This window comes from Mesoplodon bidens (assembly GCF_964165515.1).
Source record: "Mesoplodon bidens genome assembly, chromosome: 8".
In the NCBI taxonomy this organism is placed as follows: Eukaryota; Metazoa; Chordata; class Mammalia; order Artiodactyla; family Ziphiidae; genus Mesoplodon; species Mesoplodon bidens.
In genome coordinates this window covers 55,981,354-55,997,814 of record NC_138165.1, presented here as the reverse complement: position 1 = coordinate 55,997,814, position 16,461 = coordinate 55,981,354, and the positions used below count along the sequence as shown (strand labels likewise).

General features: G+C 34.0%; 1 protein-coding gene across 1 annotated transcript in view; it reads right to left on the bottom strand.

Moving 5' to 3' along the window:
- The window catches only part of LRP1B (LDL receptor related protein 1B), a gene marked incomplete at its 3' end in the record, with an annotated part of 2,330,707 nt that overhangs the window by 130,910 nt on the left and 2,183,336 nt on the right, over window positions 1–16,461 (bottom strand). Inside the window, exons 91-95 of the mRNA XM_081243013.1 lie at window positions 15,172–15,278; window positions 14,702–14,834; window positions 7,881–8,003; window positions 2,038–2,163; window positions 1,219–1,356 (exon numbers count right to left, since the gene is read on the bottom strand). Of these exons, the coding sequence (XP_081099139.1) occupies window positions 1,219–1,356; window positions 2,038–2,163; window positions 7,881–8,003; window positions 14,702–14,834; window positions 15,172–15,278 (627 nt within the window). The remainder of the gene's footprint in view (window positions 1–1,218; window positions 1,357–2,037; window positions 2,164–7,880; window positions 8,004–14,701; window positions 14,835–15,171; window positions 15,279–16,461) is intronic.

Sequence of the window (16,461 nt, the reverse complement as noted above, 5' to 3'; positions counted from 1 at the left end):
TTCGAGAATCAATGGCTCTAATGACAGTCTATCTTTACCATGGTACAATGTACAAGAGTCACATTCTTCTCTAAGAACCAAACCATTTCCTAGAAGCTACCTAGAGATTAGGCATCTATTGCTAACTTAAACTTAGTATTCAGGAACTCAGTCAAGGGTACTACCATGTTACTCAAGCAAGAGGTTAAATCATCAGTTCCTAAACACATACAGGGAGCAGCATTTGAGTTTGTAATATGTTCCAATGGACATGGACTGCAATACAAGTTAGGACAGACTATGTGTTATTTGTAGTTTCCAGCATGATAGTTGCAACTTCATTGCTTTATCTCCAATTCAGGAAAATATTTTAGAGTGCAAATAAAAGAGAGGGACATTATTATAGGGGTAAAATTGAATTAGCTCTATTTTACTTAAATCTAATTACATGAGAAATATGAAAACCTTAATTATCAGAAATATAATGTTAGTTCCCACTGATTCTTGACTATTTTGTAATTAATTGAAATACACCAGTGGAATTATATACACCACGATTGAGATATACATGGCCATATCCTTGTGGATACTGCTTCAACATCAAGTGAGGAACAACTTATGTATAAATGAGAACAAAATAAAAGACTCAAGAATTGGAACTATTTTGTGACTTTTACAAGCAATAAGAATTAAAGGTCATAAGCTTAATTAGTTTTCTCAATATGGAAAAATCAGATATCAAACATTAAACACAAAATTATTCACAATCAAGGTCTCATAACTCAAGTATCATAGCACTCTAACTGAATAAAATAATGATGTCGTTTTTGAGAATGACTCAGCAATGGATTAAGATTTTAAAACATTAAACAAATTATTAAGACCTTTACCATCATTCAAATGAATATCACTGTTTGTAAAATTCGGAAACTATTAAATTTATATTTTATAAATAAAATATTAAGGAATATAGATTTCTTTGATGATATCAAGGTCTGTATTTGGATAAAGTTTCAGCTTTAACAAATATACCCATAGCAAAATCAACCTTTCCTACCTCATACTTTAAATTAATTAAAATGATATTCTAAGGTTACTTTGGCAAAGGCCTAAAGACAAGTATTACTTAAGCACATTTTGAAGAGCAATCTTTTCTCACAGCAGTAAAGAAAATTTTAGTCATGTTGAAGCAGAAACTGAACTTGTGTGTCGCTGCATTTTAACAGGAAACAAACTCACTTATTCTGCAGGCTTGTTCGTCTGAACCATCTCCACAGTCATCAAGCTGATCGCACTGGAGGTCCATGGGGATACATTTTTTATTACTGCAAGCAAACTCATCTTTTTTACAAGGTCTTGCTTTATATGTAAGCTTACCTATAGAGTTATTTTAAAAATGATCAGCACTTCAGAGAATCAAAACAAATTTATTGAGTCTATAACAGGTTTAAGATTTTGCTAAACACTATGAAAAACATAGATCCATAATCCTTTATTTGAAGCTCTTGGGGCTAAATGAAAAAAAAAATTCTGAAATTTTTGATTCTTAGAAAAATAACACAGTATTTACCCTATAATAAATAACACTATATTTCCACAGGAAATTTTTTTGAATATTCACCCTAAGTGAGATTTTTTTTTTGGTTTTGCTGCATATTTTAGTAAAGCTTTTGGTTTTTTGAGTTTTAATTTCTGAATTGTGAAAAATGGACTGTGTACGCATACATACAATCTATATAAATACTTTTCCCCCAAGAAGTTGTTTAACAGAATATTTTAAACCACTATATTGTTTCTCTCATTCAGTACTTTCTAGAATAAAGTACCTATAACCAATGGAGATTTACAGACCTGGAGGGAGTGGATAAAGTTGCACAGCTCTACTATGCAAATCAAATGTTAGTGGATTATCTTCATACCCTGTCAGAAAATCAAGTGCCTAAAAATATACCCTCAGACATGCCACATGAAAATTTTTTTTTAATTTTTTGAGCCCTAAAATCATTATATTATCTGTAGCTGTCACTGAATCAATTATTTCACATTAAAAAGATTTACCACCACAGGGATCTTCATCTGAATTGTCCCCACAGTCATCAACCCCATTGCACATTTGCTCAGGCTGCAGGCATATTCTGTTATTTCTGCATCTGTGCGGTCTTGTGGGTGGGCAAAGAAATTTTTCTGAAAAAAAAGAAAAAACAAAAAACAAAGCAGCTCCTTTGGGTACACTGACTTATGAAGAACCATCCTTCTTTTGTCTTCCTTTTATTTTCTTCCTTTTCAAATCCATAATCTAGCTTTTCTGAATATCTTTTGTTGTGGAAAGTGCTTACATGTAGATACTAGAAAAATGTGTGATAATAGAAGGTATGATCCTAGTTATTTATATTAACCACAGAAAAGAGTACACAGCTGAAATGTTGAATGAAGTAAGAAAAAGAGCCAAACATCATGGTTTTATTTCCAAATGCTTTATCTTAGCTGACTTCCCCTAGTGTACCAAATTAATTTATGCCTACGGTTTATACAACATGGCAGGACACAGCTATCTGAAAGAGCAATTTCACACAGAATAGAGCTTGAGCAAGCATATGTTATGGATCCAAAATTGAAGATAGGTCATTCAGAAAAAAAAAAAAAATCCCAACAACACTATAACTGTGTTTCTTACTCTCTGTCTCCATAAACAAATGGGCCGATATGTATTTAAGGCAAATAAGGTGATCTTATTTATTTATTTTTAATGTGTGTGTGTGTGTGTGTGTGACTTAAATAAACAATTAAAGCCAGGGAATTTTACACTTGTCCTTTCCATCACTATCGAATCTGAAGACTTCTACCCCTAAAGTAGGAAACATCTCTAATGTCTTCCCAGTCTCATATGCGGAATACTGCATGGTTCTATCATTGGTCCCTTGATGTTCTCACTTTTGAATTCTCTGCTTAGATATTCTCATTCATTCTCATGGATTTACTTGACACTATATTCTGAAGACTTTCAATTTGCTATCTAATTCTAGCATCTCATAGTTAATTATAGGATGTTCCCTTGGGAATTTAAAATTCAATAAGTTCAAAGCTCAATTCTTCCTCATCTTCCCTTGACCGCCTTCTCCTCAAACAAGCTCTGTCATATTTCCATAGTTTAGTTTGTGGCACATAATTGCCACAAGTTTGGGATTATTCTAAATGCATCTCTCACTATGCTTCAACTCTTATTAGTCAACAAGTGCAGTTGGTATTGTCCCAAATTTGCCCTCTTATCTCCATGCATAACCAGTTACAACTCCAACAGCTCAGCTATTCATTATTTCTTACAGAGATGACTGTCGTAGAATCCTTAATCTCAGTTTCATTGCCCAACCTAAAATCCTCCCAAAGCCACCAGAACAGCAATCTGATAATTTCTTCCATAGCTATTCATCACTTCCAGAATAAAATTTAAGATACTTTACATGGCATAACAGACTTATCATTATCTTGTCCATGCCACTCCTACAGACTCATCCCTTGTCACTCTTTATTAGCTCCTTAAATATGGCATATTCCTTCTTGCCACTTTCCTTGTTTTAATTAAAGTCTATTTCTCACTCTAAGCAGAGTTCCTCCCCTTCAGGTTTTTTAGGAATGTCTCTTAAATTGCTCAAACCTCATGTTATCTCATATTTGAAGACATCATAATTTCCTACTATGGCTTCCAGAACTTTGCTACTATATATTCACGTTCTATTTTTTAAAATAAACTAAAAACAAAAAATGTTATTTTGAGGGCCAGGCATTTGGTTGTATTTTTTCTTATCGTTATTTTCTCATTAACCTTATAAATATCACCCCCTCCCCAATTCACTGAAGACTGTAGCACCGTCCCTCACAGCTATTTCTCTCCATCTAAATTATTCCAGCATCCTAGGTGACATCAACATCCATATGAGCAAACCAGCCAATAACTGCACCTCTTAACTTCCTGATTTTCTCATACCCAATGTCCTTTTACTCTAATCCACCTAGGCCACCCATTCTTCTAGAAGGTTGTGGACATGGGTGGATTTCAACAAATTTATCTTCTTAATTCATCCAATGACAGTTCCTGCTGCCTGCAGATAAGAAACACTGACACAGCCAGATTTGCTATTTCCTCCAATTGCTTCATTTACAAAGCCACTAATTTTAAAACTCTGACCAAATTGTGACAACAATCTCCAATTAGCCAACTTTTTAATTCAACCAGTCTCATTAAAGATGTTTTCTCAGTCTTACCTGAAACTTTAGCCCATTGATACGTCTAACTCTTCCTTATTTACCATTGCTTTTTTTCTCTTTACTTCCCTTTCTGTTGACATTAGATTCCACATTCTATTTTTAATTTACTTATTTGATATTTATTGATGACCTTTATATGTTGGACATTTTTCTAAGTCCTTTTAGAAAATCACGTGTGTCCAAATAATCTGGATTCTCTGGCCCTTTTGCTTTTTTCATCTTAATTATCTAACAGAATCCCAAACTTAGATGAATGAAACCATCTGCTATCCCAATGTCTGCATCTGGGAAGCCCAGGAATGTTGCAGATGACCATACTGCAAGACCAACTGATATCACAAATATGAATATTTATCAATGCCAGATAGGACCTGAACACTACTTGGAAATCATTCATTTATATCTATATCTATATTTATATCTACCTATATATAATGTCACTCTTACCCTTTGCAGTAATGATTCAAATCTGCATTCCTTTTGAATCTCCCTACCACACCAACATTTCATATTCTATATATGAACATGCTTCCTTACTATACATAAAAAAGTGGAAATAAAAAGATTTAAAAATGTTATTATATCATTAAATATGTGTACATCCACCTGCATCTGCATATAGTCTATCAACTCATTTCAAGGGGTCACTACCCTTATCTAAAACTAATTTTTTCACTTGCTCCAAAGCTTAATTTCCCCTGCCTCTTCAGGAACTATCCCATCTTTCTTGAAACATTTTATTACCTTTGTATTTCTCTTGTCATACTTCCTTTTTTTTTTTTTTTGCTTATCCTTTTGTTATCACTCACCTGAGTCTCTTCTGGCTGTTAATATTTATCTAGATGTTGGTGGCCCTCAATATTCTATCTTAATCCCCTCCTTTTATGTTTTACTCCCTCCCAGCCTAAATCTTACAAATTCCATAGTATTTACTACTACATTTTATGCTGACTCTCAAATTTGTATTTCTAGACCAGCTCTTTAAGCTCTAGAACCAAATATCTAGCACCTACTTGAAATGTGTACTTGAATGTCTCCTCAGATGCATCTCAAGCCAGACTTCTAATCTTTACTTGCAAAACTGTTCCTTTTCCTGTGTTCCCCATCTATTCAAATGTGCAAGCGAAAGCAGCCTATAAATTATACTGGGCAACTTCCTCTCTCTTGCCTCCTATAACTACTCCATTATTTAATCCAATTCATTTTGCTTTTTAAATCACATTCAAACTGTGTATACTTTGCCATCATGGTCTGTCATTATCTTAATCCAAGCTACCCGCATAGCTTGCCTTGAGCTCTGCAATTGTCTTAACTATTCTTGCCTATTTCTATCCAATATTTGTGAAATATAAATATGACTATGTGGCTCCTCTATTTTAAATTCTATAGTATTTTTAATTGCTTTCAGGCTAAATCTAAAAATCCCTATCTAGACTCATAAGTTTCCATGTATCTCTTCTGTCTCTTCAGTTTCATCCATTATCCATCTTGCTCTGTATTCTCCAAGCACACATACCTTTCAGCTTCTCTAGTAAACTATGGTTTGCTCTACCTCAGGGCCTTTCTACATCTTGTTTCCTTTGCCTAAAATGTTGTGTCATCCACTCTCACTCCATCCCTTTCACCTACCTGGCAGCTATAAATTTCTCAGACTCAAACTCAAATGTTACTTCTTATAATCCAAGATTGAGTAAAATCCTTCTTTTCTATATTTTTATAACTTATTTTACTTTTTCTTCATTGCACGTATCATAGTTTATAACTATATATTTTTGTGATCATTAATATCCCTCTTCCACTAGACTCTCAGCTCTGTGAAGTCTGGGTCCATATCTGTTTCTCTCATCATTATATCACCACAAATAACCACAGTCTCTAGCTTAACAAATATTTATTAAATGAATGATTGATACTTTCCCCCACACTGTTCTCTATGCCTATGGTGACTTTTATCCTAGATCTTTCAAAACTGTAGCTTTCTGAATTCCCCTTCAGGCAGAGTTCATCTTATCACTCTCTGCCTTGTCTTTACTTAATTCTACTATTGCTTAAAATATAATTTATGGAAATTATTATTTTCCAACCAGAATAAGATCTCCTTGTCAAAGAGAACCATGTTCTGTTCAGGTTTTTATTTTTTTATTCCAATTACTTAGCACAGTCTCCAGAACATCATAGCTTGACTCATGTTGATATTGATGACTGAGGGGAATGCAAAAATATTCACAGAATTAAGCTGGATGTATTTCACAAGTTTTCCAGCAGCTATGCAGCATGTCCCTGAGAATCACTTCCTTGAAGTGGTTCTTGGGGGGTGACTCTGGAGCCCCATGTGGTTAATTAGTTTCCAAACATGTCCTATTACACTCAATAGTTTTGTGCTGAAGTGGAATAGAGAATAGAAGAAAAAAACATAGTTTATAAAAATAATAGATTTTGGCTTGATATTGGTAAACTCATATATTTTCAACTATTATGATTCAGAAACAATACTATCTCTGGTCATTCTCTAGAGTTCACTTTGTAAGATTATGTAGAAGAACTGAAATTGAAATTTAGTTATATCACTTATCAGTTGTACCTACAGAGATCAATTCTCTAACTACTGTTTTTTCAAGTTTTAAAACATGTTTAAAATAAAGCTGCCTCTTTGTTTCAGATTTTTTTTCTTCAACTGTAACATTTGTAGTCAATATCATCATCTATCAAAATAATTAGTTTAATTTGATATACCAAATAGAACATAGAATTTAAGAACATACACTCATGCTATGCTTTCTTTAATTCACCTGATGTGCTATTTAGTTATATCCAAAGTAGTAGTATTTTTCTTTAAATTAAAAGTTAAATTACCTTTTTTGCTGAGATTAGCAAAAGAATGAGATGAAGAACAAAAGTGTTTACGAAATACAGGAAATCATTTAATTTGGTGATCTAAAGGCACACATTTATATTTATAGTTCGTGGTTGCATAATCACGCTTGTGACTAATGTCCGAAGTAACTTGAATTTGAAGAAGAAATAAATTTTGTTAAGATTTTCAGATTTAAATGTTAAATAACTCCTAATTGCAGTTCTCTGCCTGACATTTGTAAGATATATATATATATATATATATATATAGATATAGATATAGATAGGTAGTTAGATATAGATAGATAGATAATGTCTGTATATCTCTATGTATATTTAATTCCCTTCTCTGAATAACCACAGTCTCGGTAGTGGGTGACTTGTGGAAGTACATGATTTGATTATGCACATTTTTTCCATGCTTATATGTCAAAAAAATTGTTTTAGCCTAAAACACCAATTGGGAATAAAGCCAAAGTCCTTATATGAACCTTACTCAATTCAAAAGGTCAACTACTCTAAATCCTCCTAGACAGACCATAATCTATTTTTTGAATAGTGCTAACATGTGCAAGTTCAGATTTAGGAGGGCTCTCTATAAAGTCATAAACTTTGAGCACGGTTATCTCTTATTACCTGACCAAAAGCTGTATCTGTGGTTATACTTTATCTACCTAACCCCAGGACGGTAAAATTTGTGGTTCACCTCACCACTTCATCGATTCACGCTGGCGCACTACATCAGGAGATGAGAGTACAATCTAGAGCCACATGAAATGCCATACCACACATGTCAGGGGCTTCGTCAGAGTTGTCTCCACAGTCATCTTCTCCATCACACACCCAGAAATGTAGTTTGCAGAGGGAATTATTGCAAAGGAACTCATCCGCTCTACATATATTTCCTCCTTTATTTTAAAACAAAAAAAAGACAGAGGGATATAGCATAATTAATTCCAGTCAGCAAAACACACCCCTAGAGGGGTGGGATAGGGAGGGTGGGAGGGAGACACAAGAGGGAGGGTATATGGGGATATACGTATACATATAGCTGATTCACTTTGTTATACAGCAGAAACTAACACAACATTGTAAAGCAATTATACTCCAATAAAGATGTTAAAAAAAAAGAATACAGGGACATTCTAACTTAAAATTAAATACATCCACCACAGGCAAAGGACCCAAAGTACGAATAAACTTAGTTGTATGTCTAGATATGTAGCAATATATAGCAGAAACAGCAATGGTTAGGGAGATAGGAACTTGCTTTGTCTTGCTTTGGAAAAGTGTATTAATTTCTATGGGGCTCAACATCTTCATATGCTACAAAAGAGGTATGGTTAAGATTTATAAATTCATATTTGTAAGGAGTACATGGGGAAACCACACAAAGAAACTTGATGGGAATTTAAAATTAAGATTAATAAGATTGCTCTCAGAGAATTATATTACCAATTTAAATTTCATATATAAGTAGTATCATTTCTATATTGGTGAGATTTGATGATTGAAGGTATTAACATATTAAAAATGGATATATGTTTATTAAAACACGGAGCTGGGGAGTGATGGTGCTCATCCTTGCAAGCCTAGAAAATTCCAAGAAAGAAGCATTGTTCATTTTATGTATGTACTTTGGAGAGAATAATGAGCCTAGGCTTGTGAGAGTCAATAAGCTCTTCTTGTTCTGAGTTTTGACTTGCACACTAATCTCTAGTAATTCACTTCCAGTAGCAAAGATTTAACTTAGGAAATCACAGAATCAGATTTGGGTTTTAGAATGACAACACTAGCTACAGTGAGGAAAACTTAGGAATGAAGACAGGGAGAGTAAAGCCAAGGTGGGAGGAAAAAGACCAATTTGAAGAGGGCTTGCAGCAATTCAGAAAACAACTGATGGAAACCTGATTTAGAGTAGCTACATTTGAGAGCTCTTCAAGAGGTAGAATCCTCAGGATCTGATGGCTAACTAGATGAGGGTGGTAAAGGAGAGTGAGTAGTCAAACACAGTAGTACTCAATTTTTGGTTTGTTTGGATCATTCAGTGAATGTTGGTGTCATTCAATAAATAAAAGATCACATTAGGAGGATCAGGTTTAGTGGAAATAATGACACAATTCATTTAGGTTACTGGTAAGACAATCATGTGGTGATATTTAGCAGGCTAGTGGATAAATGTGTCTGAAATATGGGATAGGTTTCTGAGGTGTAAATGTAGAGTCGGGAATGATCAGAATACAGTTATTATTTGAAATTTAGAAAAGAACACAGAGAAAATCAGCGTTTAAAGTTTGAATAGATAAAGAGGAATCTACCAAAGAGACTGAGAAGTAGCCAGAGTGGTTGGAGAAATACCTGAAAACTTTTCTAACAAGAAGGTAATAGCACATTTAAATGATGTTAAGAGAGTAGTTTTAGTGAAGTGGTAGTGGGTTTAGTGAAATGTTTGTAGTTGGTTATTATAGATGAAGAATTTGTAGTCCAGAAGTTTACCCTTAAAGGGGAGGAAGAAAAGAGGAAGTTAAGGAATTCAGTAGACAAGGTAATGTTGAGGATACAGAAGAGAGAAAAGGTAATTCAGATAATGAGTTCCTTGAGAATCAAGAAAGTGTGAAGGATTTGAGATCTAAAGCAAAATAAAAGGATTATCCTTAGGCTGGAAGACAAGTCTTCCATTTCAAGATAAAGGAAGGAGGAAATGCTAGGCACAGCTATATGTAGCTTAGTTAATTTTGTGTCTAGATGTTGAAAAAAGCTCATGATTTTTACTACTGCTATGAGGTGGAATATGAGAAAATAAATCAACTTTTTAAAAACCAGATATGGTTAATGGTAGAGAGAGATGATTAAAAACACATAGGTAGATTGCTTAGAATCTTGAGTGGTAGTTGAAGCTGAGGCCAGGAATTTATAGTCATACCATTCAGAACGGGTCTAAGTTTTCCTGCAAAAATGCTTAACAGAACTGGTACAGCTTAAATTGACACCTCTGAGCACTAACAAACTAAGACACAGAAAAAGGCAGTTCCTTGGTGAGTGCGGCAAGGTGAATGTCACCATGTGAGACTTCTGACAGTACAATATCTGGCATTGGGATGCCCCTTTCTTTCAAACATCGGCAATGTTCAACTCTAAAAATGCCCTGATTTTAAAAATAATCTCAATTATCAAAATCAATGCAAGAAAATATATTACCATTTAGGAAGTCTGAAAACAAAAAGATATAACATGAACAGCCTTTAGTATTAAAGATATGAATATTGGTTTGAGGTGAACTTTGGCTTAATTCAATAACAAAATCCATAGAATATGAAATAGAGTTGTATTCTTTCAGAATAAAGATTCTAATGACTAAATCTCATCGCATGTTTCATTCTAAAATGGACTAAATTCAAACAGAATTTGCGAACTCTTGACATCCTCTGATTATTTTAAAAAACTCTATTTGTAGCACATCAGTCTTGTTAAAAGGAAAGAAAATGAGTTCCCAAAGGTATTGCATTACATAATATTATCATTTTCCCCATAAGAGTGTGGGACATGGGACTTGCCTGGCAGCCCAGTGGTTAAGACTCCAGGCTTCCACTGCAGGGGACACAGGTTTGATCCCTGATGGAGGAACCAAGATCCTGCATGCCACAAAGTGTGGCCAGAAATAAATAAATAAATAAAACAAAAAAAAGTGTTGGACATGACACTATTTTTATTAAGAAGAAGAGAAATATAAATGAAATCATAATTGTAGCAGAAAGGCAAAGGTTTTATGATAACCTACGAAAGGTTTCCTATTGTACTAGGAAGAATTTGCATTGCAAAATATGCATGGGGGGGGGGTTTCCAAGACATCTTAACAAGCTTATTTTGAAATGGCATGAAGCACACATAAACAATTAAAAACAGTTATAATTTAAAGAGATTAGCTGGATTAAAATCCCGGTTTCCTAGTCATGTTCTTGATCAGCTCAATGGGAGATTATTAGAAAAATAGATAAGTATATATTAATTAACAACAACCTATGTCTAAATATAACTTAGCTCTTGGCAGTTTCATAGAAATTTGGACAAGTGAATCATCACAGAAAATAATCATCTAGAGTTCTCATCTTTATTTGGGTTGAGATAAGCTTAAATATATAATATTTTATAATTTCTATAATAATATACACATTTGAGCTGATAATTACTAAAAAGAATAACTATCTTTTCCAACAAAATTGCTATAAAGAATAAAGTTTGAAAGCTCAGGCCAAAACAAACACCAAGTTTCCTTAAGGCAACATGGTTTACCTTTAAAAAGGTGACTGCTGGGCTTCCCTCTTAGTGCAGTGGTTAAGAATCCGCCTGCCAAGGCAGGGGACATGGGTTCGAGTCCTGGTCCGGGAAGATGCCACATACCGTGGAGCAACTAAGCCCGTGTGCCACAATTACTGAGCCCACGCACCACGACTCGTGAAGCCCGTGTGCCTAGCGCCTGTGCTCCGCAATAAGAGAAGCCACCACAATGAGAAGCCCGCACACTGCAACGAAGAGTAGCCCCCACTCGCGGCAACTAGAGAAAGCCCTCATGCAGCAATGAAGACCCAATGAAACAAGAAATAAATAAATAAATTTATTTAAAAAAAAAGTGAATGCTGCTTTTAATTCCATAGTATTTGGGATTTCATTCCTTTTAAAGTAAACCAATAAAATTGATTCACATTGAAAATGTTCCATGTTTATCCTGCAGCTCTCTTATCTTCCAGCCCCCAGCACTTAGCCCCTGTTAGCTCACGTGTCCAGATTTGAGATGAATGGACGTAAGATTTAACAGAAGAGATGTTTATTCTGGCATTTTATCTCCTCAGTGCCTTGAAGTGCTTTTTTCCAATACCTAAACAACTTCCTGGAAGCAAATCAAATACTAGAAATCTGAACTTGGTCATGCCTTATGGTACATCCATACAGGATCAAACACTTTAACCAACAAGGTATTCCATTGGAATTTAATTACCTAGCAGCAAAGGAACCCAAGAAATGTTAGAAGCAGAGATAGGGAGGGTAGGGGAGCTTTGACATATTTCTAAATGGTTGAATTAAAAGCTCTCAACACTTTTTTTAGTCAGTAAGCTTAAACATTTAATAGTCATTTTAAATCTGAAAGTTATCTCAGGTTTCAAATACTATAATGTTCAGTTTTTTACTTTAATGTTTGATTTTTTTAACCTGGAATCCTTTGTTCAAACACATTTTTTAAGGAAATCCAATATTAAAATAGTAGCTAAATCCTAAAAGGATTGCCCACCACCACCCACCCTCCCAGGCACACACACTCACTTTCCAGGTGTTTCTACAGCTGTTGGAGACATTTCACTGTGGCTGGACTTGATAGTATGAAAACATGAGCACAGAAATGTCCATGGAGATAAGACAAGAAACTGAACTGCTTGATTCTCATCTCAGTAAATTCTCTGTGCTGTTACATAGTTCAAATCTCATCACCCCTTCCTTTTTTAATATCAGAAAACTCCTCAAAAGCCTTGGAAAATTCCTCAAAATGCATAATATTAAAACCAAGTTCTATAGCATGACTCTTCAATTACTTGTGGCTCCTAAACATATCACTTCCCTCACCTCTGTGACTTTGAACACAATGATCCCACTGCCTGAAATGTACTCCCACATTTTGCTTGCATACCTAATTTTTCACATCAAGAAACTCATATTCCAACAGGGAAGCTTAGTCAAATAATACAGAAGTGATTATATTAGAAGGAAGAACATGACAACAGGGATGCAATCAAATGGTTCCTAGGGAAACTAAAAAAAGACTGCAATTTGGTTGAAGACACAGTAGTAACTGAGATGGACTTAAAAGAATAGATATAATTTTTACTGGCAAAGGTATTGAGATGGCAAAATAGTAGAATAATCAAGAAAGATGTTGAAAAGCATGGAGGATATTGCTTGAATATTATCTTCCAGTTTGGCTAGAATTTAGGGTACATAAAGAGAATTAGTAGAGTTATAAGACTGGAAAGGTGAAATGGGATCATTCTCTTATAACCCTGACTGCCAGGTTGTGATATTTGTATCTAACGAGGAAGAGTTTTAAGTAAAGATTGACATAACCAGAGTTACACTTAAATAAGATGAACATGGCAGCAGTGAATAGGATGTACTGGTGACCAATTGGGTCACTAATAGCCCAGACAGGAAGCCATGAGGAAAAGAACAAGACTGGTGACAGTGACTTAAGCTGAGGGGATAGAGCTTATTAATTAGAAAATGGTAAATGATGAGTAGTTGTGGTCCCAAAGTCTTTGACTATAAGATTGTATATGAGTTGTTGGTATGAGAATGTCCACAAAGTTTGTTTTCTTTAGAGTAATCAATTACAGAAAGAGAGTGTGAGAACTTAAGCGAAAGTAGAAACAGCTATTATGGAAGTTTAATCTTTTACAGTTTTTTATAAGGTACTGCAGATTCCAAATGAGAAATAGGATTTCTTCTGCTGATATAACAACACTTTATCAGGTTTGGAATAGAAATATAGTACATCATAAAGTTTTGATTTAATATTAAAGAAAGTAGAAGATATTTTTCTTTGAGCGACTAGATATTTACAGAAGTAAATACTTTAGGCCCATTTAAACTGTGTAAACCCTGAATGGCTGTTCAAATGCCTTGCAACATATGTCAATATCTAATATCATCTCTGTTGATGATGTTCCAAATATTCTAAAATGTAAAGTTGATTGAGAGACTTTTATAAGTAGGTAAAAATAACTTTTGTATTTAAACAATATATCTAATTACATACCTAAATATATATATATAATATATTAATAAGATATATATTTCATAATATATCTTATGAAAATAATAAGAATGCTGCAATTTGTGATCATTTCAAGATTCACCCTATAATTTCTTTGCTTTCCTCTCATTAACCCTAATGTAGCCATAAGTGCTATTTTTAATGTGGTGACTTAAACAAAAAAGTTATCTGTCAGGATTTTCACATAGCTGGAAAAAAATGATGCTATAAAACAGAAAGTTTCTTTCAGACTGACAAATAATGTAAGTCATTTTCTCAACTATATGGCAAGAAAGAAATTTGGGGCACAACCTATAACCTATACATGATCTAGCATATTAGTAGGTGTGGTATAGTATACCATATGCTGTTTCTAGTCTTTCAGAAACAAGGCAAGCAATGTGGAAGAGAAACGTGCCTAGAAAATACTTTGGCAGGAATGGCTATAGTGGCTATGTTCCCTGGATTCTTCTCATATCCCCATCCCTGACCCAACATCTAGTCCAAAGACATGCTCATGATAGGCACCCAAAAAACACTTGCATTTTGGTTGTCTTTGTTATATGAAGATGAATTTATACTCTTGTCTGAAAATGAGCCAGATTTTGCTTATTTAGAATAGGCTATTATGTAATGAAACTAGAAAAGGAGAATCATTTAGTGATCTTATCCTCTGCCTCTAGCACACTATGTAAATATTCTGCATAGCATCTTAACTGCCATTCTCTTATTTGTAGGCGTGCGCGCGGGCGCGTGCACGCACACACACACACACAAACACACACACACACACACAAAGTACCTTACCTCTGTCACAGTTCTCTTCATCACTGCCGTCCACACAGTCATGAATTCCATCACAAAGCCATCTAATTGGAATACAGTGGGCTTTATTTCTGCATCGAAACTGATCTTCCTTACACTCAGTCACACAGTCCATCTGTTCAAATACAAACGGCCACTGCAGTTTTCATTAATGATAATGCTATCGTCACAAGCAAGATAAACATGCAGCTGACAATACTGGAGATTGATTATACTGTGGGCTTTCTTTTATTTTTATTTAATGAATATCACCTCTGCAAATGACAATAGGGTTTAGTCTATGGACAGCACGAAGATTCAGGTATTTGCTGAAATTACTGTATTCAATGTTCTTGTCTTGACATTTTAGACAGTGCTAAGAATCAAGATTCTGTCTCTTTGTTTTTACTATATTTGCTTTCTCAAACCTAATTCATGTAATTCAGAGATTTTAACCAAAAGATAGATTTTACCTCATCTGAACCATCAGCACAATCATATTCTCCATTACATTTCAAAGATGCTGAAATACATCCTCCACTGGCACATATATATTCACTTGATGAGCAAGTAGGAGAAGCTGAATATAAAGTTGAAATTTAGATTTAGTGAACAGAATGAATGGTTGATAGATAAAAGCATATAAAAATTATACATAGTAATGAAAATAGTTTAGATTATTTGAGCTATATTCAACATCTGATATTAAATATTGACTTAAGATGTGCTTTACAATATTATTGCATTGTATTAAATACACCTCATGATGTAATAGCCTGTTCAATAAGTATTCAACTCACTAGACTAAAGAAAGAAAGGGAAAGAAAAAAACCCTCTATAACTTCCATCTTTCTGATTTGTGCAGAGTTAAATGTATTTTTTTTTACAATTTTCAATTTATTTAAAAGACAAAAGCCTCAAATTATTTTAAAAACTGTAATAGGATTTAGTGACCTTTGGGAATGTTAATTCATATGTGCATTGTATAAAGCTAAAAGTGGAAATCTTGGCATGGTCTCATAGACCCTATGATATCTATTTGGCTGTTTTGATATAAATGTCATATTTACATAAGTTTTAAGAAGTTTTTTTTTTGGTTTGGGGTTTTAAATATGAATATATGTATGATTAGCAGAGTCTGTAGAATTTGAAGTATTTCTTAATGTATGGAAAAAAATTTTTAAATGTGGATAAATAAGTTACTACCAATACCCAATTTAATTAATGGACATAATAATGATGAGACCTTTCTTTGTCTATGTGTTTGAGTTTGCTAAGTTTGCATTCAAACCTCTGCGGTTCTTGGCCTTATATTAGACTAATAGGTAGCCAAATGCACTTACATAATGACTTTGTGGTCTAAATTACTTAGTCCAGGAATGCTAAAAAGCTTTTCCCTTGGGATTTAATTTCTTTTAATTGGCAGTGTTTGCCTAGGGATATGTATTAATAAGGAGTCTGGGAATATGTATGGATTCAGTAAGAAAAAAGATGTGATCAGTTAGCAACATGGACCATGGGCACGGTACTGGGACAATGGTAATGTGTGTGCCAGGTATCTGCAATTCTGACCTAGTCTCTCTAAGTAATTTAACCATGAAGGTGCTTATAACCATATACATAGATTAAAAACTGATTTTTCCCTAGTATTTTTTTTCCTGTAGAATATTGTTATTAAAATTCCTAAGTATAAAAGTTAATTTAATGAGTATATTTAAAGTCATGTTTAAGGAATAGAAATGTATAAATTGGGCTTTTCTTCC